Below are 27,618 nucleotides of genomic sequence, written 5' to 3'. Positions count from 1 at the left end.
CCTTTACGAATTGCCTCGCCCTTTGTATGTGAAAATATACGCGGTATAGCAATCGTTAGTTCTTATTCTTATCGAAGGCATCGACTTCGTCATCGTAAAATCGTGAATTTGCATTTGTAAGGTCATTCAATGTGTTATTATATCAACGCAAGTAACGGCACACGAGATTCCATTTCATTCAAAAGATTCATCATCTCGTAATATCTTGTATGATCCAGCATAAATAATTCACGTGAATCGGTAGGGAAAAGTTGTAAAAGTAATTTGGAACGATCTATTTTATCCTGTGATACGTATGAACATAATTTATTATTAATTTATGACTCGATGACTTGTTTTCTTGCAGCTAGTATGACTTTGCTCCAAAGACGTAATTATCCTATTTTACGAGTTACCTTACCTTTTAATCTACTTTCACTTTGGATATATTTAAATGGTATTTTAGAGTCTTCATAACGTCAGTTTGGTCAGAGAATCATTGTATCACATTTTACGTCGTTAGGACGACGTATTTTGTTAAATCGATAGTTAGGAACACGTGCATTTCACTGCGAATCAAACATCCGTAAGTATGTCTGATTCAACACTGGGATCTACCGAAGAAAAGAAACTTCATGATTTGAACAAGAAGATCGTGGAAATTAAAAAGAAGATACAATTGTCAGGTATTAATGATATTAGATTTGTATCAGTATATAAAAAATGAGTTCAATGATCGCGGAAAGGATACTTTCCCCCTATCAAGTGTTACAAAAAGAGAGAGAGTTAAAAAAAAAAAAAAAAAAAAAGAAACAAAAAAAAAATAAGAAAGAAGATCGTCGATCGAATGGCGGCACTTTATACGAAGACACAGGATGCCGGCAATCGTCGGACGATTATCTTACTTGGAGAGTTTGAAAGAGTGACAATTGGCAGGAAGAGGTTTTTTTCCTCAAACACTTGCTTGGTGTATCGATTATAATACGTTCGATCGACATACACGAACTTTAATTTCCGGATCAATTTCGATGAAATAATAATAATCCTTTAAATAATAATTATCTTTTCAATATCACATTTCTTATTTTTATTTCAATTTAATTAAACCACTTTGAACGAAAAAATATTGTTTTATTCGAAGTTAAAAAAAATGAACACGGATCGATTAAAAACATTAATGCAAAATCTAAATATTTTCTTTTTCAATTGTTATTATTAAAAAGACAGAAATAAGATTCAAGAAAAAAAAAAAAAAAGAAACATATTTAAATTTTTAGAAATAAAGATCGAATTATCATATCACTCGTGGCTCTGGAATATAGTTATTTATCTTTTTTTTCTTGTCTTCTCACTTTTTAGACATATACCGCCCGAGTAGTTTCCATCGAGTAGCTACGCTCACCTAGCAAAACGAAGACAACCTGTCATTAGTGAATACCCTCCAGCTAAGCGCTCATCTCTTTTGCAGAAAATGGCAACGACAATTTAATCGTTTTTCGGCGGATTCACAAAGAGAAAAGAATATCCTTCTTTCTCTCTCTCTCTCTCTCTCTCCCTCTCTCTCTCTCTCTCTCTCTCTCTCTCTCTCTTTTATGTAGCTTCCTTGTTTCCTTATAGTTAGCTCTGTCGCAAGCGCGCTCTATTATCACGAAATACCCTTTTCAACGATCCTAGACATTCCTTCATCGAAATCCAGGAAATCGTTTCCAACGATACGAATATAAACTCGATAATGTGCAAGAATATTCTTTGATGTAACAACGATGAACGCAAAAAAGCATAATTTTAATTTAAGAAATGATTGTCTTTCATAATATTCTTTTCGATTAATTTTCTTAATATTATCCATAATGTTTCGAAAGGTATATCTATTAGTACAATTATTGTTACGATTGGTTAAAAATTCATTATATTTTTTCTTTTTCACAGAGGGACAGAGAAAGGCTAATTTCGAAGAAACAGAGACAAAAAAGCATGAAAATGCAGAAAAAATTATCTCCCTTAGGAAAGATATAAAAGATTTATACGTCGAATATTCTAAAACCAAAAATGTAAGAATTTTATATTAAAACAATTTCAATGCGTATTAATAATAAATCTAACATTTTTAAGAACGACGATGTAGCTGAAAGAACGGCTCGAATTAGTCGTGAAACTTCGGCTGTTGTAAGAAAACATGGCTTGGATGAAGCATTAAAAAAGATTAATGAAGAGAACATACGATTGAGAAAAACGAAAGATTTGTTAAAGTATCAATCTGATAAGGTAAGAAATCGTTAATTATTATAAATCGACAAGTATAGCATTTTATTTTTTTAACCACATTTGTTTCATCAGCAAAGGCAAAGGTTAAAAATATTATTGCAAGAACATAAAGAATTATTAAGAGAAAATAAACGGAAAATATTTAAAAGAAAATTAGAAGATCCTTTGAGAAAGGTATAAACTTTTTTATTTTATCAAATTAATCATCGATTTGATCGAAACTCTTAATTTTCAATAGAAAACAGAAAGTCTGGAGGTTCAACTTGAGCGAATGAGAATGTTGATAATAAAAGCAAATATAGTTCGAAGAAAATATAAATCCGTACATTGCAAATTGAAACAAAGATCAGTCACTTATGCTTCTTCATTGAAAGAGTTAGAAGATGATATAAAAGAACACGAAAATGAAATTAAACGTTTACGAGTATAATTCATATTTTACAATTAATGAAAATTTAATGAAATATTATATTATCTAAAGTAAATTAATTCGTTACATTCAGGTAGTAAAGAAAGAAGCTATCGAATTGAAATACAGCATGCAAGAAAAACTCATGAAACAAGAAATCGAAATAGTTAATAATAGTAACGAACAAGAGAGTATTATTCAAGATTACAGGTTCGTAATAAAAATATGTTAGATAAAAATATTATATTAAAAAATTATATGATCTTTTTTATAAAAATTCATATGGATACTTTAGATTTGATTCTATTCGAATTTAAAGGAAACGTGTCAAGGAAAGAAAAGGTGAATTAGAAAGATTAGAAAGAACGATCTTTCCTGTTCGTCTACGAGAGGATTACGATTCTGTACAAGCAATGAATTATGGACAAGATGCAAAGAACGAAATAACAAAGAACGAAATAACAAAGAAAGAATTGACACGATTGGAGGAAGCGTTTGCCAAGCTACGCAATGTTACCGGTGTCTCCATGTCGGAGGACATTTTAAACCGGTTTCTAGGACAACGGACGACCAAAGAGAATCTTCAAAAAATGAGGACCAACATGGAAGATGAAAAAATGGATCTCGACAGAAAAAGACAAGAGTTGTTGAGCGAGATTGAAACTCGAAAATTTACCGAAACAAAAAATGCCGAAGAGTGAGTTTTATTTATAGATATTATTTATGAAATTCAGAGTTTACGAAATTTATTAAAAAAAAAAAAAAAAAAAAAAAAAAAAAAGAAGAAAAAACCAACAACAAAAAATTGATTATAGAAACGCTGAAGAGACAGAAAAATTCAATAAAAACATGGAAGAGGAACGTGCCCGTCAGATGAAAGCAGAAATTGAATGCGAACGAATCAGAGAACTTTTAAAGCAAATAACCAAAGTATTAGAAAAATTGTTCGACAAATTGCAAGTGAGTAATAGCTTTTAAAACACGATACTAATTACAAAAGAAATTTCAACATTTTGATTATTAACGAGTAGCATTCTCCGTTTTCTCGATCATAATCTAAACGCCGTAGGCGTACCATGCAACCGGTAAGTTATTATCTTACAGTAATCGCTCATAAATATGTATCGATTGATTGTATTTGAAACAAGTAGAAGCAATACTGAAATTACATTTATTACATTTATACGTGCATGAATTATACGACGTATACGATTTATATACATTAAAAAAAAAAAAACAAAAAAGAAACAAAAAAAACAAAAAGAAAGAAAGAAAGAAAGTAAAAAAGGAGACTTAAAAACTCCAAAGTTTAAAGTTCAATGTGTTACAAAGAAAAATAAAGGTCATTTCGAATACCTTTTATCTTGAACGCGATTTTTCTATCTAAATAATTTAACATTAAAAAGACAAGATCTTTCTAATGTATCCCTTTATAAATTATTCTTAAAGAATGCCGATCTTTTTATCTCGAAATCAAAAAAAATAATCTTTCGAATATCACGACGAGATAGATCGACGGCTAATCATATGCGTATCTCACACGAAGAACGCTTAACATATTCGAAGCACGATTGTAAAACCCTACGAAGAATTAACACGTCGGTCATGAAAGGCATTCCGAAAATCGAATTGACCCTTCGGTATACTCGCATCGAAGCGAAGGTTCGATGGAAATAACGTGTAGATCACTAATTAAATTAGTGAAACCACCTTTAATGACGTCCACTGCTATAAATGGGGTTCTCTTCGTACGTTAGAACCAAACATTTATCCTTTGAGTTTAACATCCTGAAAGTAAGCCTATATATCGAGAACCAATGGATTTTCTTTCGAACTGCTTCCGAGCTGTAATTCTCACCTCGTCGCGATGCATTAACACCTTCGTACTCGATCGAAAACAAATAGTTCGGCAGGGAACGAGTGAAAAATCGAATATTGATTCTATCGATGGTACAAGATACATACCTGGAAGTTTGACTTGTTAATTCAACTTCAAATTCGTTCGCGCTGTTCGTCTAACCAACGATAGGGTCAATGTATTCTTTAACCTTTAACCCATAGAGATAATACAATATGTATTATATACAAATTTGTAAAAATACATACTTGTATGTAAATTTCATATACGCCTATATCATGATGTAAAATATATCTAAAATCATCGTAAAATATATCATAAAATATGCATTCGATATATATGCAGAAAAATTTTTCTTTTTTTTTCTTTTTTTTAAATTTTGAAGTAAATAAAGATAATAGCCATGTAGTACGATTCATCTTATATATTTATTGAATTGGCTAATAAGTAATGTCATAATTTTCAATATTTTATATCTAAATAAAAAAACAATAGACAATAGTAAAATAAAATTTTAAATAAAAATAAAATTTTTAAAATACTAATGTTATTTGTTTAAATATAAAATAGTGCAAATTCCGGCATTAGCCAACCTAATATACGTTTCTTTCTATTTGAATAAATTGCTTGTGTGTATGTGTTCGTACTAACTTTCCTTTCTTTTTATAGAGTACAACGGATTCTAATACCATCGATAAAGAAAATTTAACCATACCAGCCGACTCAATGAAGCTATTATCGTTGTTGAATGAAATTGCTCAAAAACTTACCGATGCTTTTGACAAACAGGACGTGTACTTTGAAATATTTGACGATGTATTAACGGAAAAGGTTAGAATGTTTCAAAAAAATCTTCTTACATTAATCATTTTCAAAAATATATCATAGAATTGTACTCATACCTTATAGCTTGAAACAATGTCTATCACAACTTCATTAGAAGGCAAAGCTATACGCGTTGAAAATGTTCCACTCTTTTCGAAATTTCCAACATGGACATCTTCAGCGATACCACTTTCGGAAGACGAAGAAGAAGTGCCAACGAGAAATACTTTGAAAAGACAAGCACAATTATTAGTTGATACAAAAAGTCGAAGAAAAGGACTAGGTTTCAAAAGATAAAATTTTCTGGACTTATTATTACTATTATTATTATTACTATTATTATTATTATTATTATTATTATTACTATTATTATTATTATTATTACTATTATTACTACTATTATTATCTATCTATCTTTTTCTCCATTTATTAATGAAATTAATCGTACGTAGAATTGTTAAATATCGGAACGCCATATTGAATCGCAGGTACTGCTTAAGACATCTCATATAAATTTGAAAATGACTACGCTAATGATAACAAAGTTAATAACTAATATCACTTTTAACAATATTTATTTTATGATACTAGTACATTATTCTAAAAAAAAACTTGTGAAAAATTATAATATATGAAGTATTCAATAGAATAATTAATTAACAAAACTTGTAATCGAAGAAAATCAACGAATACTGGTAGAGTCATATTCACTTCCAAACTATAAATGGAATGTTGTGTGTACATATTAATTTATATTAAATATGCCGGCAAAAGTACAAAGTAAGGTTTTAATATATGAAGGGTGTAATTATTTAAGATATCGTCTTTTATTATCAACATTGTCAGGAAAACCAGTACGTATTATTAATATTAGAACTAAAGATGATGATCCTGGATTAAAAGGTTAGATTTGAGGTTATACATGTGTTGTGTTTGAAATTAAATTGTATACTAATACATAGTATATATTGTTATAGAATATGAGATAAGCTTCATACGTTTATTGGATAAAATTACTAATGGTACTAGAGTAGAATTAAACGAAACGGGTACTTCTTTATATTATAATCCTGGATTATTAAATGGCGGAGAGCTAGAACATGATTGTAGCTTGCAGCGTGGAATTGGATATTATTTAGAAGCTGTCATTATTTTAGGACCTTTTTGTAAAAAACCTATCGATATCAAACTTAGAGGAGTCACGAGTAATACATTGGGTATGTAATTTTTTAAGTGCAAGTATATAACACAGTTTATCTTTTTATGACATTTCTTTTATATATTCTAAACAGATCCATCTGTGGATAGAATTAAAGCAGCATGTATACCATTGTTAAAAAGATTTATAGTAGATACAGATATTGAACTTACTATTAAAAAGAGAGGAATGGCACCGTTAGGAGGTGGAGAAATACATTTCAAATGTCCACTTTGTCGTACTCTCAAATCTGTACAGGTAATTTTTATTTTCAAGCATCGTTATATTTTATATAGATATATATCATATATATATATATATATATATATATATATGTATATATTATTATATATATATATATATTATATATTATTATATATATATATATATATATATATATATATATATATATATTATATAGATATATATCTATATAAAATATATTATTTCAAAATTGATATTATTCTATCTTCTATAAATTTATATATTTATTATTCGTAGCTTCAAAATAGTGGTATGGTAAAACGTATTAGAGGAGTTTCTTGTAGCGTACGTGTTTCACCAGCAATTGCCAATCGTATGGTTGAATCAGCCAAAGGCGTATTGTTAAAATTTTTACCAGATATATATATACATACGGATCATTGTAGAGGTGTAGTTAGTGGCAAATCACCAGGTATTTATCAAATATTATTTAATAAGTTTATCATTTTTAATATTTTATGCTGCTATAATATAAATTACACATACATCAGGTTTTGCAATAAGCTTGACAGCTGAAACAACCAATGGCATTTTTCTCAGTGGAGAAGCTTGTTCACCTTTAATGATAACAGGTTCTTTACCTTGTGTACCAGAAGATCTTGGAAAAGAAGCAGCTATGATTTTACTTGATGAAATTTATCGGTAAAAATAAAAAGAATTTATATTTGATTTTTATATTAAAGAAATTAAAATAAATGTTTAAACACACCGTCTAACTTAATTCTAGAAATGGATGTGTGGATTCTCCATTTCAAAGTATGGCAGCAATGTTTATGGTACTTGGTAAAAAGGATGTGTCTAAAATTGTAACAGGATCTTTAACCCAATCAATGTAAGTAGTATATTATTGTAAACAATGTATAATAGACTAATGATTTAATTATATTTGTATAGGATACAATTTTTAAGAGATTTACGAGATTTTCTCGGTACAGTTTTTAAAATTGAGCCTATTAAAGAAGAAGATGAAATAAAGGAGCAAGTAATGTTGACTTGTGTTGGTATAGGTTATACTAATTTGAGTAAACGTACTTTGTAAAATATTTATATTAGAAATATTTTTTAAAATATAGCATTTTTCTAATTTCTAAATTGTAAATACAAAATTATTAAAAATTGTACATATATTCATTACCTACATATATATTTTCAACATATTATACGTTATTTTTACAATATAAAATCTTGCAAGTACAATGGTTTATCTGGCCAAGAAATAAACAATTCTCTCTTCAATTGGTTCCAAGTATTTTGATATTGAACAGAAAATTGCTTGCAATCATAATATGTAATTTTCTTTGGATGGAATATATCCGTTTTAATATTTTTATAATTATCACAAATTTTTAAACATGTTTCTAGAAGAGCACGTCTACTAATAAGTAAGTTATGGCCCTTCTTCTTTTTAGTTACTCCTTGCTTTCTGCCTTGTACCGCTATTTCTAAATCACTGTAGATATTTTATGAATTATTACTGCTATTGTTATTATCGTTTACAACAGATTTTTGTTTTATTCATATATATAAAAATATAAACCTGTTTCTCACAGCACACCATATGATACTTGATGGACATGGATTTATTCTTTTTCCTTCTTTTCTCTGAGCAAAAGCAATGTCTGCTTGAAAGATTTTAGGAATATGTAATTTATTATTAAATCTTTTAGATAAACCACGTTCCATGGCTTCTAGTGAGAAAGGGCAGCCCCTACCAATAGTAATACTTTCCAATTTTATTCTTGAAATTAACAATGATAAAAGTGAACCTTGTATTCCAATAATATTCCATCTACAACATTATGATATATCTAATATATAATTATATTCTTTCTTCAGTTATTACATTTCTAGGTAAATTATTTATCACATACTTTGCCATTTTATCTGAACACGATAAACTTAATGTGGGATTTCCTCTACCAGGTTTTGTTCGTAATGGACCAGTTATATGATAATTAGCTCCCGGTAACTTGGGATCTTGATGTTTTTCAGTTTTTAAGCATTTTGCTCCTGTTCTGTGTATGTCTGTATTTGTTTCACTAACAGATAATTCTAATGTCATCTTTTCTTTATCATCATGCATTATCTTTCTAATTTTTGCAGGACATTCTTCCTCATTTATGTCATTCTTAGGAAATATAGAACAATCTCCACAAGGACTTTGACTGGAGAAAAAATGAAATGATATGCTAGGATACATTTCTAATTTATTCTCTTTGTTCAGGAATAAAATATTACTTTTAAAACCATTTAATACAATATCTATTTGATCGTACAAATAACGTAAAAAGGCACGTCTTGCGAGTATTTCTGCATGAGAATCACTCAATCTAGAACCTCTTTCGTGCGGAGCAGTTTTAACCAATTCAGACTCTCCTAAACACTTTGTACCTGTAGCAAGTGATACTACAGACAAAGATTCACATTCTGTTTTCAAAAGGATTCCTGACAATATCGTCCATTCGTTATCTGTTGGTTTTCCACTTTTTTTTAATCCATTATATTTTTCAATACAAAGTTTTGCTACTTTATTCGGAAAATCGTTCATTGTGCTTTTTTAATACTTATAATCGTATTAACTGATATAATTTATAATTAAATATATTATTTTTATCCGCTTAATTTTATTAATAAACATTTCTTGGATCCCATGTATATTTAATTTGTGGGAGATTTGATAAAATTTTCATTTGTTTTGCATCAATAATAAAATTTAAATTTATATTATCTCGTATATGTTCTTTTTTTACAGCCTTAGGAATGACACCTAAAAGAATTACAAAATAAAATTACTTTATAAATAATATTTGACAATAATTAATATTAGTAATAGCACAGTTACCAATGCCTTGTTGTAAAGCCCATTTCAATAATAATCTTGCTGGAGATACATTAAGTTTTGAAGCAATATCATTAACAACAGGATCTTTAAGAAGATTCGTATTGGTACTTGTACCTAAAGAGGAATATGCTTGTATATGTATTTCTTCCGCATTACAAAATTTAATTAATTCTTCTTGACGATAATGTGGATGACATTCTACCTATATATTCAGGATAAAAAAATAAATACATCATATAATGATGAACATTAGATTAAAAGATATTGCATCTAACATACTTGATTAACTGTAGGTTTTACACCATAATAATTATTCAGTAATTGTTTTAAATGATCTACAGTATAATTAGAAACACCAATAGATCTTATTAAACCTTGTTTTTGCAGTTCTACTAGTTTTTCCCAGGTACAATCACGCAAATCTTTATTTTGTTGAGAACTTTCAGGAATACGTGAAGCTCCAGGCCAATGTATCAAATATAAATCAATATAAGAAAGACCAAGAGATTTGAGAGATTTTAAAATGGATCGTTGTATACCTTCCGGATCTCCATTTTCAGTAGGTGCTTTATAAAAAAAAAAAAATAAATATAATTTAATATTTAACAATTATTATTACAATATTACTATAAAAAAAAAAAAACAAAGATTCTTGTTTGAAATCATACCTAATTTAGTAGTGATAAAGATATCTTCTCTTTTAAGATTATATTTAGGCAATAATTCCTTTAAAGCATCTCCAATATCTTCTTCATTCCTGTATACTACTGCTGTATCTGAACAATAAGAATCAAATCATATAAAAATATGAGAATTTTAAATTAGAATATTAAGATTATTATAAATAAGAAAATATAAATACATCATTCAATAGACTTACCAATCGATTTAAAACCTACTTTCAAGCTTTCATCGATTACCTCATAAATAGTTTCTTTGCCATGTATTTTATAAGTTCCAACTGAAAATGCAACATACAGCAAATAAAATAATTACTGTAATACAATATATATTTCATATGTTTTTAATCAAATTTATTGTAGTTGATAAAAAAAAAAAATTTTTAAGTTATCAATATTATTATATCTTATTTTAGAAGCATGCTCACTTCCAATAAGTGGCATACTATAACCACTTGAAAGTTGAATACATTCACTTGCAATACTCATACTTTAATTTGTTTACTAATTATATAAAAAGAGAAATTATAAATTACATGTAACTGGTTTTACATACGGTGACCATACAGTCATGAATTCTTTGATACAATGCTGATTGACAAAGCTTCCTAAAAATAAAACCAGATGGCGCTCCAATCAACACAGTTTTTTCACGAAAATTGATAATTTAACTTTAAAATATCGAAGAATATTATAAATTTTATATTCATTACAAAATTATCTTTTTATAATAATTTCAACAATTTATATATAATGTATTAATAATAAAAATGAATATGAATTTGTAATATAGACAGAAAACAATGTCTACGTAATAGTTCATCAAAGATCTATAGAGGTCTACGAAGCAGTTCGTTGATGATCTACAGAATATCTACGAAGTATTTCATCAATGTGTGAAGGTCAATAAACTTATTACTACTAACATTCAAGTGTTCAATATTTACAGGTAGATTAACTGTGCAATACCAATGTTTACTTTTGCATATATATATATATATACACACATATATATAATATATATATATATATTAATTTAATTAATTTCTTTGGGTAATGAGATATGTTTAGATGAAATCTACTACATTGTACACATGTTTCATCTTTCACATTTTTATTTTTCATAAGCATAACGGTATAAGAAATAAATAAAATTTAAAAGGCAAATCGTACATTGAAAAAATACTGGTATCGTATCGCACATTCTTCTCCATCAATTTCAATGATTCAATATGCATATTCTATAGAGAGCAAGACGGATTGTACACGGCATACCCTACTCTATCATAAAGATTTAAATAGTGGGGACGCGACGGAGCATGGAAAGCGAAGAGAAGCTACAAAGCCATCGGAGAAGTTATTCATACATAGGAGATACATATTGTACGTCGAGGTATAAGCGAGACGTTCGTTAGGAGCTTCCTCGATAAACATCTCACGGCAGCGCTTCCTCCGAACGTGTGTGCGCGTAACTCGCGTTAGGCTTGTCAGAAAATTAGTAATTCTAAGCTGCGTATTCTTTCTCAATCGAACGACTGTGTCATCTGTACACACGCACTACGTTTACACACGTGTCCAACATATCCACGGACGCTAATTACTCGGCGCCGATCGTACCTATTTAAACTTCTTTACGTTTTCTTCTTCTCTTTTATTTTATTTTATTATTTTCCTTTTTATCAAGAGTATGTAAGTAAGTGGTATATACGTTCATTTGATTATATATGATATTTATCATAATAAATTTTCGAGTTGTACAAGAAGGATTTCTATGAAAGATTTCTAAAGTTGATGTCTATGTTTTAATTTAATTTAATTAAAGGTAGTTACTATAATAACTAATGAAATAATGAAATAATAATGATCTCGTTGTTCCTTTGAGTGATATAATTAACTGAAAAAAAAAAATATATATATATATATACTTATATATAGTTATATGTATCTAAAATCTACATCAAAACAATCGAATTAGATAGGAACAGGCCAATTTCCTCATAATCACCCTTCTTCGATCGATACGAGTCAAGAATGTTTTCTCTTCCACTAAGTTCCATGAAAGCTATTTGACTTGTTCACGAAATCAGCCGATTCATCGTGCGATTTGCGTACACATTTTTGCACTCATCGAGTGACTCGTAGTTACGTTTAATAAAAATAAAATAGCTTCTCAGAGGAAGGAGGAACGCGACAGAAGCGCGCGACTTCGAGCAGGTGGTACCCGCATTGTTCGACAAAATGGAGAAAAAAAAATAAAGAAATGGATAAAAATAATAAAAATTAAATGCATAAACGAGGAATATAAACGAAGGGGTAGCGTCGATTTATAACAAAGATGATTTATTCTTTTTTTAATTTTCTTTTTTTCTTTTTTTTTTTTTCGTACTTACGTTAGATAGGCAAATTAGTATAACTACCTAGTAACCTTCACGCAGTGAGACTCGAGCAGTCGATGTTACTTCCGATAATATGCACGATCCTTCGCGAACACTTTCGAGCTAATTGGCTGCGTAGCACGTTTCTGTTAATTAGCTACTTTTTCACATTTAACTTTTCAATAGAAACGACGATCGACTTTCACGCGTTCTCGCATTCTTTCAAAATTTTTGCATGTAATATCTCATAAAGTCTCACTCGAAAGTGTTAAATCAAAGTATCCCAGTAAAATCGGTTCGTTCATTTATCCATTCGTACGTTTTCTTTAGAACGTCATTCGATGTTGTTACAAATAAAGAATATAAACTGTAAGAAGCCAAAGGAAAAAGCATATATGTAGACTGAGTCGGTTATATTTTTTCAACGTTCTCGAGGATGACGAAGTAACAATATTCGCATAACCGGTCTATACCTTTTATACACGGCGCAGGTACTTCTGTGTATCACTTTCCGCGCGTTGCAACGCGCTATCCTCGCATAACATCTTGTTCATTAGCGCTCGCGCGTCATTCGAAAAAGCTTGAAAACCTCGACCCGCCGATGAAGAGATGATTCAACGTTTTTTCTTCTTCCTTCTTCGAAGAGATAGAAGAAAAGAAGGAGAAGGAGAGAACGAGCGAAGAAGAGAACCAAAGCGATTAACGAAGTTTCTTACATCTTCAATGTCCGTATGTCCGTTCGAACATCTCGCATCTGTACCTAAGACAAATTAAATGTATCTATCCCGTAGGTGATACCATTTTGCAACAAGAAGAAATATACCGTGAGAAACTGTTAGATAAATTACATTCATCTCATTAAATCGCATGGAATAAGAACGATTGAAATGAATAAATTTAATGTTTTCATCAGATTTATGTCTTTACTTTGACATATTATACTCGTTTTTTATACACACGTAGAAGTTGCAATGTGTCTTGATTTTTAAGACACATTTAAAAAGAAAAAATCTAACGATTCGTAATAAATGATTTTATATACGATAAATGGAGAATTCACTTGAATGCAGAACATTGTGTTACGATAACTAACTCTTCCTTCTTCTCACTAGCAGGTTCGCTAGCACGTTCAACTTAAGTTACGTTTTCGTTAGGAGACTCGATAGATCCGGTCGCGTGCGACGATTCTCGTAAAACCACGTTGTTTTCGCGAGATTGATCGTGCCGAGGAGTCACGCGAAGGGAAGTCTCTAATCGTTGATTATCGCGACGAAAAGTCTCCTCTTTGAACATACGGAGAGAACGTGTATTTCCGACGATACGTTTTCAAGAACGATTCGTGGGCTTGCACCTGCGTTGTCAGTACGAGCACCTGGAAATTCGTGGCCGACATCCCGTAAATCGTTTTAGTCGTTCCTCTTTATTGACTCGTTTCCATTCTCATACAAAACAAGTTTTTTAACATTTTTGAAATATTACTATAACTAAAATTATTTGTGTATTATTAACTTTGCAAATTTTTATTTATATAAACATACATAATACATATTTATATATAAGAGATGCGTTACTGTAAATTATGTAGAACGACTCTACAGGAATCTAAAAAATATATATATATATATATATATGTAATTATGAAGTAATGAACAATTGGTAATGAACAATTGTCTTTTTTAAATAAAATTCTTTTCTTAAATAATATTTATTTAAGATAGACTTTATTTAAAGACTTTATAAATTTTAAATAAATAAAACAATAAAATTAAATTCAGTGTCCGACCACAGAAAAAAAAATAAATAAATAATTATATCGTTATTACAGTCAAGAAATTATGAAAAACAATGAAAGAATCAATTTACTTTAAGTTTACAAGCTCTTTCACGAAAAATTATAGATAAGTAAAATTTTCAATTTTATAGCCAATACTTTTACAGTTCTCCTAATATGATAAATGTAATAAGAATTTTGTTTTTGCTTTTTGCTCTTAAGATCAATATTGTGATGATGTCTTCTTCGTCTACAATAACATTGACTTACCACATTTTTAATTTACTATTCATAGACCTACCTCAATTTCGACCTACAGCGTAGACGAGTGTTTTCGAGTCGTAGTAGAACTTCTTAAGTAATGAATGAAAAAATTCAAGTTCTTCCGATATCAATCATGTGAAAAATGAAAGGTTCAAATCAACATGAATTATTAGTTATAATATTACTAGTTATAATTATTAAGACAAGTATGATCATGAGTAAGTTATTTTTTTATATATTTTTTCATGATTTATCCCTTGCATCTTTATTTATATTCGTTCGAACAGGAACGAACAGGAACTTATTATCTGTAAGCAGTAATTTTAACAAATAATTTATTAATTACATTTTATAATTTATTTGATTTCTTTTTTTTTTTGTGAAATTCGAGTAAAAGATTCGAGTGTTAATCGTCCGATTTCATAAAAAGAGTACGTTATCATTAGATTTTGAATTATAAATGAACAAATATAATTTTGTTAATTAATTAGAATAGTTTGTTTTATGAAGGAATTATCTGAGAATTTTTTAATATAGTATCGGATATTAAAATATACACATTAAAGTTCATTTTTTCCAAGCAGAGTTATTTAAAAATATTTTTTATCAAAATAATATCGTAATTTTCAATATTTTATAAATAATATAAAAAAAATAGAATTAATAAACCTGCAGATTATACCGATAATTAACTTGTTTTAACTAAGGATTTTCAGCTTCTAATTTACTAATACCTGCTTCTTCTCTTTATATTCATTACATTCTGATCTATGTGTATGACCAGGTGCTAATCGCATGGATGAGCATCAGTTAATAGTGTTAGTACAGGTTTAGTTTTAAGATCCCCTTCATTCAGCGACTGTCAGTGCATTAGTGATCGTGCACAATGTACATTTCATCCTGTGTCTACATTATTAGATAGTGAATTATACATCGACATTTCTAATTATATAAAAGTATGCTACAACACGTATACAAACTATACAAAGTGTCTCACAATTTATATTGACATCTTGATTTATGTCACTATTGTTATCCGTAGCAAATAATGTTTCAAATGAAAGTTGAATTTCACTGAAGGGAGTATAAATATGCTGATGTTATTAATTCTTTTTTGTAAACTGATGCATACTTTTTATTACATCAGTTGATAAACCTCGACATTCTCTATAAAAAAAAAAAAATATTATTAACCGATGTATAGCAAAAAGTTACTAGTTTTATGAGATATTTTAATTTAAATATCGCTAAGGAATCATCATTTTGTTATTATGTTATATATATATATATATATGTTAAAATGTTAGCTTTATTTTTGGAAAAGGTTTAATGTAACGACTATTTATACCACAACATTTTTGAAATCGTTAAAATAACGATTATCTTACGTTTTGTAATGTATCGAACAATATTTTATTAACATTCAATAATGATACGTATCTTTATATCAGACATTGTAGTCGGAGTTGTAATATATATTTTATTTTTTAAATGCTTCATAAAAAAGAGATCAAAGAATGTTAAATCACATGACTGTCCAAAAAAGATTAATAAGACCGGCTCTTTCTATCTAGCAATTTAGAAACGGTCGATTTAATGTATTTTTTGTCATTAATGCATAATTCATGTTTGTTATATTGAACCTTTTCTGTAAATAGAGTTAATATTTGCTTAAAATAAGAAAGAAATATTTTTTACCAATATTTAATTTAAACAATAATTTTTCTACATATATAAATTAATACCTTTTTTTTATAGTGAATGTCGAGCTATTAATGCATTACAATAAGTATGATTAAAAAATTATGATCTTTCAGATCGAAAATGAAACATTTTAATTCTTAAATTTAATATAATCGGTTTTTATTTATAGAAATATAGTAAATCATACAATTAAAGATCTTAAATTTTTATGGATGACATGTTGAATTAACATATAAAACTGTTCTGTTGTATTTCCGAAACCATAGTTGATAGAAAAATTGTTGCTATTTTTCCAATCAACTCCCTAAATATAGATTTAACATTTTAAATATCAAAATTTATATTGGGCAATTTCATTTACTAGATATATATATGTATATGTACATTTTATACTATTAAACGAGTAATTTTTGTATATTTGTGTTTTCGGCTTTCGATTTAATTAGATATCGACTTTAGAAAAATTTATATAGAAGGTTAAATAGCCAGATAAAATATATGTAAGTCATCTTTTCATTTTACACAACGTAGTTAACGTGGCGTGATAAACTTCAGAATGCACGTTATGATATTCGTCGAACTTCATATGGCTACCTTAACGAAAGGTCGATGAACTTCACAATGTACGATACGATATCCGTCGAATTTCATATGGCTTTTTTAGCGCTGCAATATAACGCTAAAATATATAAAATTTATATTTAATTAATCATTATATTAAATTTATATTTATGTTATTTATAATTACATTTTTATATTTTTTATATATACATGGAAAATTTAAATTTGCATATAAATACATTTATATTTAAAATATAAATTATATATATAAATATAAATATATTTATATGCACATACATTATATATATATATATATATATATATATATATTTAGTTATACATTTTCCTTTGTAATCTTACAATTTGAATCTTTAAGTGCAAACAATTGCTCAGAGAATTAAAATAAAAGTGTATGATTGTTTGAATTTCTTAATCTGTCCACAGATTAGAATAGTCTTTTATTTTTATTTTTTTATTTTTGATAATAAAAAATAATAAAACATGAAAAACAAAACTCAATTAAAGATACATATGTGTCATTTAACGTCGAATACATCAATCATTCGATACATTGTACGTAATGATTTTAACATGTTACAATGATTATGTAATGATTATGTATGTCATTTAAATAAGCACAAAAATTTTACATAAAAGTTATGTTCTCTGTTGAACATAAATTGACAAAAAGATATAATTTATTATAGGAAGAAGATTAGGAATTTCTAATAGGGAGTTAGCTTTTAAAAATAGGGACATTTTTATTCAGTGCCATGTTTCTAAGTACTATGTTAATTTCTTTAATTATACGGTTAGAATAATCGACGTTTTTTGGTGCATAAACTTGTCGTACGTTGCGAATAGAAAATTCCCGTGATACTATGATTATAGCTCGAAGCAAAAAGAGGCTATATGCCAATGAAGTTCCCATAAACTGTGACTGAAGAGAATAATTATCGGCAACGAGACTTTTTAGAGAATTATGACATGTTACATGTAGTCTTATTATTTTATATTTTACTAAGTGGTCATTTATACATTATAGTAGTAATAATTGTTATTATCATTAAAAATGATTGAAATCATTCCATTTCCTATTGGTATACAAAACAAATGTTTGAATCAAATGGAAAAAGTCCACAAATGGTTATATGTTAGAGTATTTACAATTAGAGCCATTTCTTTCATACTTTATAATCAAACTAGATTTTCATTTATTTTTATATATCTATATAATATTTGTTTATATATATATACATATTAAAATTTTATATATATATATATATATATATTAAAATTTAATTTCATCCTTATCTGTTTTATTATGATTGTATATTTTAATTCTTCATACGTAGTTTAAAACACAATTTAAAAAATTTTTCAAGCAATTAAATTTTTTTAAAATTGCATTATTAATTGATTTATATATTCTATATTATATAATAAATTTATTTGATTTAAATATTAAATTGTTAACACGGAATATATGTAGAAAATATCAGAAATAAATAAAGAAATTAAATAACTGCATCTTCTGATACGTCAAATTATCTAAAATTAAATACGTGCAATATCATTTGTATTATTTAAATTTTTAAACGCAAGGAGAATATATTAAATATAATTGTTACATGTCCTCTTAATTAAATTTTTTTTATTATGTTTATTTAAATGTCATATATTTTTGAAATGTACCGAAGACTTTTCATATTTGCTAAAATCTAAATATTTTTATTATTTATCATTATATTAATAAATGTAATATTTATTGTTGTAATGATAAATAGTTATTTATTAAATGTTTAATTGTTTACATTATATCATTGCACATTTTTGATACTTTCCGTAGACTTAATTTCTTATAAATTTTCTATAATGATAGGCACATAATAAAATTGCATTTTTTTTTTCATAAAAATACAATTTTATTCATTACACTTTTACAAATTATATTTTTGTTTCTACAAAATTTTTTTTCTTTGCAGATATATTATAATGAGAGTGAATGTAAAATTGCATGAAATTGACTAATGCTTAGACAGAATAATATATAATTAATTTAAAATAGTTTAAAATATAACTATTGGTAAAGTATATCCGTAAGTGGTACTTTATAATGCATGTAAGATTCAATATTTATGGTGCTTTTACGCTTATGTTTGGGAGCTTTAGTATAATTATTAAAAAATTTTTAACATTAACATTAAGTTTTAACTCGAAGTCTAGTAAAAATAACATAATTCATAAGACGGTTTATTATCAACAGCGATATAATAATTAAAATCATTTTAAAGTAATAGATTAATTTCTAACATATACTCGATTATTTTTAATTCATTTAACTGTCAAACCTTTAATTATTTCTCATTGAAAATGTTATCATCATATATCAAATAACGAATTATTATATTCTATGGAATCAAGCATTTTTATAAAGATTTTGAAATTTATATGCATATTATTGAGTTATAATAAGAAATATTATTTCTTAAACTTATTTATTTCACGATCATTATAAATAATAAATAATAACTGGAGATATATGTTAATCATTATATTTTAAAGATCATAGAACAATAAATTATAAAACGTGATTATAAAATATATTTGGTATATATTCGAGATATACAAATTATATTTCAATAGTATTTATACAGATAATATAAAAATATAATTAATATTTCAATAACATAAAAGATATATAAGTTAGTATGAGTTGTTTAAATTGAGATATAAATATCTCGAGAACAGGGCATTCTCGAAAAGAAAATTTGAAAAAAATATTATTTACTTTAAATGGCATTATTTCTTTTCGATTCGATAAACGTTTTCAAGATCATTTAAAAATCAATTTCAATTTTAAATAGAAACCTATAACTTTTATAACGGTATCTTATTTCACACGAGAATCAATCTCTATGCGGTTAGACTGAAGTAATTGATATTGCTTATGATTTATCTAAATCGTATAAGACAAGTAAATAGCTATATATTACGATGAGTTTAAAGATTCCCTCCCTTTTTCCATTAATTACACTTAAATATTACTGTTATTTTTGAAAAATGTTATTAGAATGCGAAAAGTCTACAAAAATTTCTATTTAAGAATAAATTTTTCATAAATAATATTTCATCGTGTAATTATTTTGAAATTTGTGTCGATTAAAATAACGAATAATTTTCTAAAATTGATCATTATCTTAATATTGTATTAGAACTTTAACAGTATTATTAATTAATATTAATTATTTGAAAAATTAATAAGTAATTAAAATTTTACATTAACGAAAAATAATATACTCATATTATACCTTTTTTTTTATTCAATCTAATATAGTACATTTACGATTTTATTAATGTTAGCGAATTTTAAGAAATTTTCGTGAGAACGGTCTTAAGTCAAGAATCCTGAATAAAATTAGTTGATAACGTGCGGGCAAGGAAGGAACATGAAGTCAAAAGGTCAGGTTCGATCGAGGAGCAAAGAGCAACGATGAGTCGTAAGGGTCGATCCAGGTGGAAGAAGGAAAGTCGTAGGGATCAAGCGACCGTCGATGCCGTTCTTTTATGATCCTTCACATACACACACACACACACACTCTCTCTCTCTTTCTCTTTCTTTCTCTCTCTTTCTTTGTCATATACAGACACATACACACACACACACACACTCATTTTTTTTCATTTCAATAAACCTAGTATTTTTCATTGGTCCTTCGTAAAAATCATACGAATAATTATAATTAATCTTAGAGAACTATTTTACGGAGTACAATCGATAGATAGAAACGTTGATTCGCTATATGTGAAAAAAAAATTAAAGAAGTTAAAAACATTCATTTTGTTATGTATATTTTATATGCATTCGTTTTCACCAAGTCAGAGATGCGTATCGCCAGTGTTTCCGGTCTAAGGTGGGTCAACGTTGTTTACCTCAGACGTTCCTTTTCGCTTCGTTCTTTTGCTCGCTCGTGCAATACACGAATTATCTTGTTCTTTTCCTACCCCATAATTCAAGTCTCGCGAGCACCTTTGTGCGGTCCGCTTTGGGTTCGCGTGTACGCCAACTGTCGTTTACCTCAAAGATTCTGCGTAGAACCGTTTATCGTTTGGCTGTGAAAGAGGAAAGAAAAGAGATAAAGGAAGACTGAGAACAACATTGTTGTATACAAACCAAAACAGAGAAAGGTATGCAGGACTGTTGAAAAAAAAAAATAAAAAAAATAAATTAAATAAAAAACAACAATAAAAAAAATAAAAAAGAACAATTAGATAATTTTAACCTTTATGTATTAATTGACATTCACATAGCGATACGTGTTTTTTTTTTCTAATTATATCGACTTGTCTTATAGATAAAAATTAATTGCATCCACTGAATAATAATAAAAAAGTTTTGTCTTTGAAAATGATCCATTGCCAGGTGTGTTCAGTTCGTTCGCAAAAAAAAAAAGTGCAAGGTGTACGTTTTCAACAGAACAAAAACAAAACTAACTTCGATTTCTTCATGATAACATTATATTCGTTTATTTCGTCTATTTATAATATACGTATTGTAAATTCTTATAATTTTCCTCATCCTCTGGATTAAGCTCTGTTATTAAGTGAAGAAGTTGCGTTAATTAAGATTCATGAAAATTAAATGGAGAGACGGTCACAAAGATTCATGCTCGTTTCTCGTATCTAAATTTCAAGGGAGATCAATCGTGGTACTTTGGCCTAGCGCTCTTCGAATGCTTACGTTTCTTCATAAATATGCATATTATTAACTGTTACGTCTTCGAGAGGTCGGCACTCGTTCGTAAGGAAATGAAGGGAATGAATATTTATTCGAAAGGTACGAAAGGCGCCGGTCTGTACTCCGTTAAATTTCCCTCTCCTTCTTTTTTCGTATACCTTTGCATCAACCCTTTTTATACGCAAACGTTGCGCTCATATACAGTAAGAAGCAATTATCGTGACTGGTGGAAATATTTCTACACTCACTCGCTCACTCACTCACTCACTCTCTCTCTCGCTTTCTCTCTCTCACTCTTTCAAATTTATTTTTTAATATGAGAATACTTTCAAACGAGAGGAATAGAATAAGAAAGGAAATGTATATATTATTTTCTTTCTTTCTTCCTATCTTAAATTATTTATTAATATAATTGTTTAACAATAATATTTAAATGGACATATTTTTAAAAGCACAAATAATGGATAAAATAATATTGTTATTGTGAATTTAGAAAAATTAACAAAAAGATTTATTATTTTTATTTCCTTAATAAAGAAAAAATATCAGTCGTACTATTGTAATCATATGATATCATATTAAATAATATATGATATCTAATATATTAAATATATAATATATAAAATATAATATATATATATATAATATATTAGATAATATACGTACGATAGTGCAATGAAATAATATTTAAATTCAAAGAAACATAAAAAAATATTGAAAAAGAATTAGGAATAAATGAAAGGATTATCCCTAAGAGTATTATTATGATTTTTTACTGTACCTATACAGAGGATACTACGCAACGGAGTTCGTAGCTCAAAGAAGGAGAACGAGAAGAAGGAGGAGGGTTCTTAGGTGCATGGGCCATTAAGAGGGAGAGAGAAGGAGAGTAGTTCGAAAGCTCCGTTCCGTTTCGTTCGTAAAGGAAGATCGCGAATTCGCAGCTGTCGCTCTCAGCACCTGCCTGCCTCCGTCGCGATCAATCCCTCCTCGTTTCTTCTTTCTCGTACTTTCGTTCCTTCCTTCGTCTGTGTGTACGCAGGTTGGCCAGTTGCGCGGGTGTGAGTGGCGTAGGATTTTAGCTTGCTTACCTGCAGCCTGCATCCTCGCACGCATCTACCTACGATTTACTGGCATGTGACGTAAAAAGGAAAACCAAGAGAGAGAAAATTGTAGACGTAGTTGGATAAAATATTTTTCATTACGTATTTATTAAATGTAATACTAATACAATTGATGCATTTATACAATTTATTTTTTTTTTATACAATCTTATGCAATGATTTTCTTTTCGTTACATTTAAAATTGTAATTTTATACTGATCTTATTTAGTTATTTATTTATTTATTTATTTATTTTTTTTTTTTTTTTATATTCATAGATATAAAGAATTTTAATTATTCTTAATCAAATCGATCGTCTTTTATTTATAGAATTGTTGACGTTTATTATTGTCATTATTACAGATGGTTATATTAGAAAGGCTTTGTAAAAATCAATGTACCATTAACGTCACGTCAAGGGGAAATTTTGACTAATAAATCATAATCGAAGGTTAAAGAATACCGATGATCGTGAGTTCGCGGAAATGATCGTAGATAAGCGAATCGTTTCTTGAAGTTATACTATAGGAGATAACCCCCTCGATGAAGCTTCTTTTAATGATGTATCAGAGAGGAGAAGTCGAGACAGGAAATCTTTAATCGTTGAGTCACCCTACGCGGAAGAAGATGGCGGATAGGGCGATGCAGTATTCGCACGAACTTTTTCGTATTCGAAAGGCTAACTTTTCCACCCGTCTTTCATTATGCGACTGCGTGATACGCATAAAATATAATCGTACTTATCGAAATCTATTGAAGGGTCCACGTTTTCGTTCGACTTCGTTCTTTTGTCTTCCATTCGATTAAGAAATTCGTCATTTATGACTTCCACTACAGTCAAGAAATAATTACATTAATATTTTTATATTCGTTTAACGTAACGAAAGGAATCGGTATGTCGAATAGATATTTTCATTTTTCCGAACGACTTACCCTTTACGTAACGTTTACTTTTCTCCTAGTATCATGATTCTTAAAACTTTTCCTCTTCGTTCTCCCGTACGACATTTTATCGATTTGCATTCTTATTTGGCAAACATCCGCTTCGCATTTTCATGAGACCGCCAAATCGAGGAGGATCGAGGAAAAGCTGGATACCCCTTAAAAATTGCTTTCAACGTTTGGTGCTTTGGGACTTCTTCACCTTTAAAGCAGTTTACCAGAATTTATCGTTTTCCAGAACAAACATTTTATACTAAGTATTATTCTAAAAATTCGATAATATATTTAGTAGAAGTTGAAGTAACATCGATATTGCACCTCGATATCGAGCAATCTTATTGATTCGTTATTTCTTCTTTTCTAGTTATAAAATAGTTATAAAGTAAATAGAACGTAACGTGTCAATATTTATAGACCCAATCGATATCATTTAATACAAGCTTTCGTTTCTGCGGGTAAAAGTTCGAAGAATTCAAGTTCAACAGATATCGCATCTTTTCAAAATCATTGCAACATTCTTATCGCGAGAAATATCATTTCAATGACGTATTACCAATCATCTTGCACTTAAACATCACTACACGTTTTAAAGCGTTTTTTGTGCTAAAAAAAAAAAAAAAAAAAAATAAAAGAGAAGAGAAATAAATTTCATCGTATCAAAGAGATAACACTTCCTTTAAATCTCCTCTTTTTTTCTTTCCTTCGAACGGATGTTATACAAGTATTATCTCTATTATTTATTTAATTATGTTATTTATAAATCAACGCGTTTACAATCTATCGTTGTTTTATTATCTATTTATTGACTTTTTTTCCAACTACATAATTTTTTTTTCATCTTTAAAGTCACATAACCTTTTCCTTCTTAATAAATATTTTCTCTCTCTCTCTCTCTCTCTTTCTCTCTCTTTCTCTCTCTTTCTCTTTCTTTTATGATAAAAGCAACCATAAGAAAATTGTGCGCACATGTCGCGCGACAAGGCGCGAGCGGGATGTCGTTCACCTTTTTTCCTCGCGTGAATCAGTCCTGCGAAGGCTCGAGGTAAGGTGGCGAACCATCTGCCTTTTGGATCGTGGCTCTCTGCGGGCCGAAAAGAGGGACGTATAAAAATCAGGTCCGAAAGCATTACCCAGCTGGCACGCGTCTACCTCGCAGCCATTATCGTTAAACAGGATCACAACGCGAGGAGACTCCACGGGACTTCTCCTTCTTCTCCTTCTTCTTTTGCTTCTTCTTCGGCTTTCTTACCCTCTTCTTGGTCCCTTCCTTTCTCTCTCTCTCTCTCTCTCTCTTCCCCTCTTTTTCACTCTTTCCCTCCCTCTTCCCTTCTTTCCCTCTCTCTCTCTCTCTATCTCTCTCGCTTTCTCTCTCTCTCTCTCTTTCTCTCTCTCTTTCTCTCTCTCTTTTTCTTTTCTTTCCAGCTCGTGCTCGTTTTGTTGGGCAGAAGCACCTGCCGCCACCATCGCGTCCCGGTATTTTCATCCCGACGCGATGCGCCTACGGCAAGACAAACATTCTCTTCGTTCAACATACTCGAAAATCCGAGGATCAACGATCTCCCGATCTTCCTTTTGATTTTATTTTTATTTTTCTTTTTTTTTATTCTTTTCTCTCCGAAGAGGAAAAAAAAACGACACATTGTAGAAGCGATGATTTATAAATAACATAATTAAATAAATAATAGAGATAACACTTGTATAATGTCCGTTCAAAGGAAAGAAACAAAGAAAGAAAGAAAAAAAAAAAAAGAAATCCAAAGGAAGTGTTATATCTTTGATACGATGGTATTAATTTCTTTTTTCTCTATTTTTTTTATTTTTTTTTTTTTTTTTTTTTCATTTAGATCATTGAAATCTGTAAGATTTTTATTGTACAAATGTTTTTTAAAGGGTTCGAAAGATTAGGGACGAGTAGTTGTTATAATTTAAATAATAATTGGAGCAAACGTCTTTGATTTATGTTAGAAACACGATCTCAAGATTGTCATTCTTTTCTTTTCTTTTCTTTTCTTTTATTTTCCTTTCTTTCCTTTTCTCTTCGTTTCGTTTCGTTTCTTTCCTTTTGGCTCATTATACATTCCCAGTTCGTTTCTTCGAACGATCGACAGATCGTTAGACGAGAAATATAACGACGATGTCTAGGCTCGTCGTCCTAACAGATGCTCCCGGCTGATCACCATAGGGAAAGCAAGTCGATGTAATAATAACGGCTCGCCTAATTGGAATATCGTTAATCTTCATTGTGTTTCGTAGCTAGTCCATAGTGCTTTAGTGCGTAGAAGTTTATGGAGTCGAGCAATAAGGACGAATTGAAGGAGCGGCTTCTTTGTGTTGTGCTAGGAATCTAATCCTTCCTTCGTTCGTTCCTTCCTTCCTTCCTTCCTTCCTTCCTTTCGTAGCCTAAATCCTGCTAATGATCCCGCGCGAATATTTTAAAAAGAAAAAGAAAAAAAATGAATAGAGAAAAAAAAGAAACTCGAAGAGAGGCTAGCGCCACTAATGACAGGACCCTCTTTCTCTTTCTATTTCTTTCTTTCTTATGTCCTCGAAAGGAACGAGACACGATTCTTTCTATGAGGTGCAAGCCGACACGAAATTGTGGATTGGTATAGACCCAACTCTTCTCGAAATCTCCGATTAACGACGAACTGGCCCCTCTCTCTCTTTCTCTCTCTCTCTCTCTCTCTCTCTCTCTCTCTCTCTCGCTTTTGCTCTCGCTCTCTCGCTTGCTCGTTTTTTCTCTCCATCTTGAGAGAGAGAGAGAGAGAGAGAGATAGAGAGAAAAAGAGAAAGAGAAAAAAGAAGCAGGTGAGAAAGTTTATATTTTCATGGCATGCTTCTTTTTCCTTCTCTCTCATTTCTTCGTACTCCTTTCGTCGATTTCGTTTTATTTTACTCTTTCGGATACACATAAGTACCCGTAGAACGCGGAGTATATCGTTCTCGTACGAGCTCTCAAGTGGACATCTGCATGCACGACGAGAAATTCAAGACGGGCGATCGCTTCTCTAAGGAAATTTGTGAGCGGAGCTACGAGTTTTACCAGGCAACTTTTTTCTTCTACCTTCCCTCTCTTCTAACTTCTTGAGCATATAACGAGTGCATAACTTAGCGAGAGTGTGTCGTTTGTAACGAGTATCATACGAACCGGCAGGATATTGTTACTATCCTAAAAAGCTTTAAAGAATTATTTAATAACCCTAGTTTTTTCTTTTTTTTTTTTTTTTTTTTTTTTTAGATCGCCATCTTCCTATAAAGAATCGATTTTCCATCGGTTTGTCTTATCTTTCCTTTTATCTTTTTTCTTTATTTCTTTTTTTTTCTTTTTTTTTTTCATTTCTCATTCATATCGCATTTTTGATAACCTTCTTTTAGATTTATTTTTCAAAAAAGAAAAATAGAGAGAAAAAGAGAGAGGCATTTCGGTCATCCGTAGCCCAACAAATTTAGTTAGAAATCCTTCGATGATATTTCCAAGAAAAGGAAAAAAAGGTACGAAGGGCATAAATTTAACAATTCCAACAGCTGGAATCCAAATGCAGTGGAGCATGTTCGTGACTTTAGGGATCGCGTAGCGAAAGATGTAGGGGTAAAGAATGGAAAAAAAGTTTGGAGAGCGGCTTAAGGGTAAGTACGAGGGATGCCGTACGTGAAGTACCTCATTTTCATATGTTCTAAGCTAATTTTCTTCTTTCTCGAATTACCATTATTACCTTCCACATTGTCACTTCCTTTTCTTTTCATTCTTTGAATGAAAAGTCTCGATAAGATATTAGAACAATAAAAATTGATAATTAAGTTTGAGACATTCGATGTAATAAAATCATTCGGGTTTTGTA

General features: G+C 29.3%; 4 protein-coding genes across 5 annotated transcripts; 2 read left to right on the top strand and 2 right to left on the bottom strand.

The window, feature by feature from the left end:
• Positions 1-2,309: 2,309 nt before the first annotated feature.
• LOC118446967 (uncharacterized) lies at positions 2,310-5,633 on the top strand. The gene is made up of 7 exons (XM_035878244.2): positions 2,310-2,418; positions 2,483-2,668; positions 2,748-2,863; positions 2,973-3,350; positions 3,469-3,613; positions 5,181-5,342; positions 5,421-5,633. Exons 2-7 carry the CDS (start codon positions 2,516-2,518, stop codon positions 5,631-5,633), a joined length of 1,167 nt encoding a protein of 388 aa, XP_035734137.2. The 5' UTR covers positions 2,310-2,418; positions 2,483-2,515.
• Positions 5,634-6,046: 413 nt separating this feature from the next.
• Rtc1 (RNA terminal phosphate cyclase 1) lies at positions 6,047-8,044 on the top strand. The gene is made up of 7 exons (XM_035878266.2): positions 6,047-6,239; positions 6,314-6,553; positions 6,629-6,792; positions 7,036-7,210; positions 7,290-7,440; positions 7,526-7,630; positions 7,693-8,044. The coding sequence occupies exons 1-7, from the start codon at positions 6,098-6,100 to the stop codon at positions 7,835-7,837; spliced, it is 1,122 nt and encodes a 373-aa protein (XP_035734159.2). The 5' UTR covers positions 6,047-6,097; the 3' UTR covers positions 7,838-8,044.
• LOC118446982 (tRNA-specific adenosine deaminase 1-like) lies at positions 7,850-9,346 on the bottom strand. Its single transcript, XM_035878265.2, has 3 exons — positions 8,670-9,346; positions 8,336-8,587; positions 7,850-8,248 (listed from the first exon to the last, which is right to left on the bottom strand). Exons 1-3 carry the CDS (start codon positions 9,344-9,346, stop codon positions 7,969-7,971), a joined length of 1,209 nt encoding a protein of 402 aa, XP_035734158.2. The 3' UTR covers positions 7,850-7,968.
• Positions 9,347-9,425: 79 nt separating this feature from the next.
• On the bottom strand, positions 9,426-10,937 carry LOC118446984 (uncharacterized). Of its 2 annotated transcripts, none has more exons than XM_035878268.2 (6): positions 10,857-10,937; positions 10,521-10,601; positions 10,309-10,416; positions 9,920-10,206; positions 9,641-9,842; positions 9,426-9,565 (listed from the first exon to the last, which is right to left on the bottom strand). In XM_035878268.2, the coding sequence occupies exons 1-6, from the start codon at positions 10,891-10,893 to the stop codon at positions 9,426-9,428; spliced, it is 855 nt and encodes a 284-aa protein (XP_035734161.2). In that variant the 5' UTR covers positions 10,894-10,937. The 2 variants fall into 2 exon arrangements, with proteins under 2 accessions (XP_035734161.2, XP_035734160.2); XM_035878267.2 differs by having other exon boundaries at positions 10,749-10,897.
• Between the last annotated feature and the right edge of the window lie 16,681 nt (positions 10,938-27,618).

The sequence above is a fragment of the Vespa mandarinia genome, chromosome 1 (assembly GCF_050613455.1).
Source record: "Vespa mandarinia isolate Hongniang chromosome 1, ASM5061345v1, whole genome shotgun sequence".
Taxonomy (NCBI): Eukaryota; Metazoa; Arthropoda; class Insecta; order Hymenoptera; family Vespidae; genus Vespa; species Vespa mandarinia.
Note: the sequence above shows the minus strand (reverse complement) of the source record. Positions and strands in the feature narration are given on the sequence as shown.

Excerpts from the sequence above, each read along its gene's own strand:
- LOC118446967 (XM_035878244.2), top strand. The coding sequence starts at position 2,516 with ATGAGAATGTTGATAATAAAAGCAAATATAGTTCGAAGAAAATATAAA. Across the intron at positions 2,669-2,747 it reads ATGAAATTAAACGTTTACGA|GTAGTAAAGAAAGAAGCTAT; the intron begins GTATAATTCATA and ends CGTTACATTCAG. Across the intron at positions 5,343-5,420 it reads ACGATGTATTAACGGAAAAG|CTTGAAACAATGTCTATCAC; the intron begins GTTAGAATGTTT and ends CATACCTTATAG.
- Rtc1 (XM_035878266.2), top strand. The coding sequence starts at position 6,098 with ATGCCGGCAAAAGTACAAAGTAAGGTTTTAATATATGAAGGGTGTAAT. Across the intron at positions 6,554-6,628 it reads AGTCACGAGTAATACATTGG|ATCCATCTGTGGATAGAATT; the intron begins GTATGTAATTTT and ends TATTCTAAACAG. Across the intron at positions 7,211-7,289 it reads AGTTAGTGGCAAATCACCAG|GTTTTGCAATAAGCTTGACA; the intron begins GTATTTATCAAA and ends CACATACATCAG.
- LOC118446982 (XM_035878265.2), bottom strand. The coding sequence starts at position 9,346 with ATGAACGATTTTCCGAATAAAGTAGCAAAACTTTGTATTGAAAAATAT. Across the intron at positions 8,588-8,669 it reads TGTTCAGATAAAATGGCAAA|ATGGAATATTATTGGAATAC; the intron begins GTATGTGATAAA and ends ATAATGTTGTAG. Across the intron at positions 8,249-8,335 it reads TGGTGTGCTGTGAGAAACAG|TGATTTAGAAATAGCGGTAC; the intron begins GTTTATATTTTT and ends AAATATCTACAG.
- LOC118446984 (XM_035878267.2), bottom strand. The coding sequence starts at position 10,809 with ATGAGTATTGCAAGTGAATGTATTCAACTTTCAAGTGGTTATAGTATG. Across the intron at positions 10,417-10,520 it reads AGTAGGTTTTAAATCGATTG|ATACAGCAGTAGTATACAGG; the intron begins GTAAGTCTATTG and ends CTTATTGTTCAG. Across the intron at positions 10,207-10,308 it reads CTTTATCACTACTAAATTAG|CACCTACTGAAAATGGAGAT; the intron begins GTATGATTTCAA and ends TTTTTTATAAAG.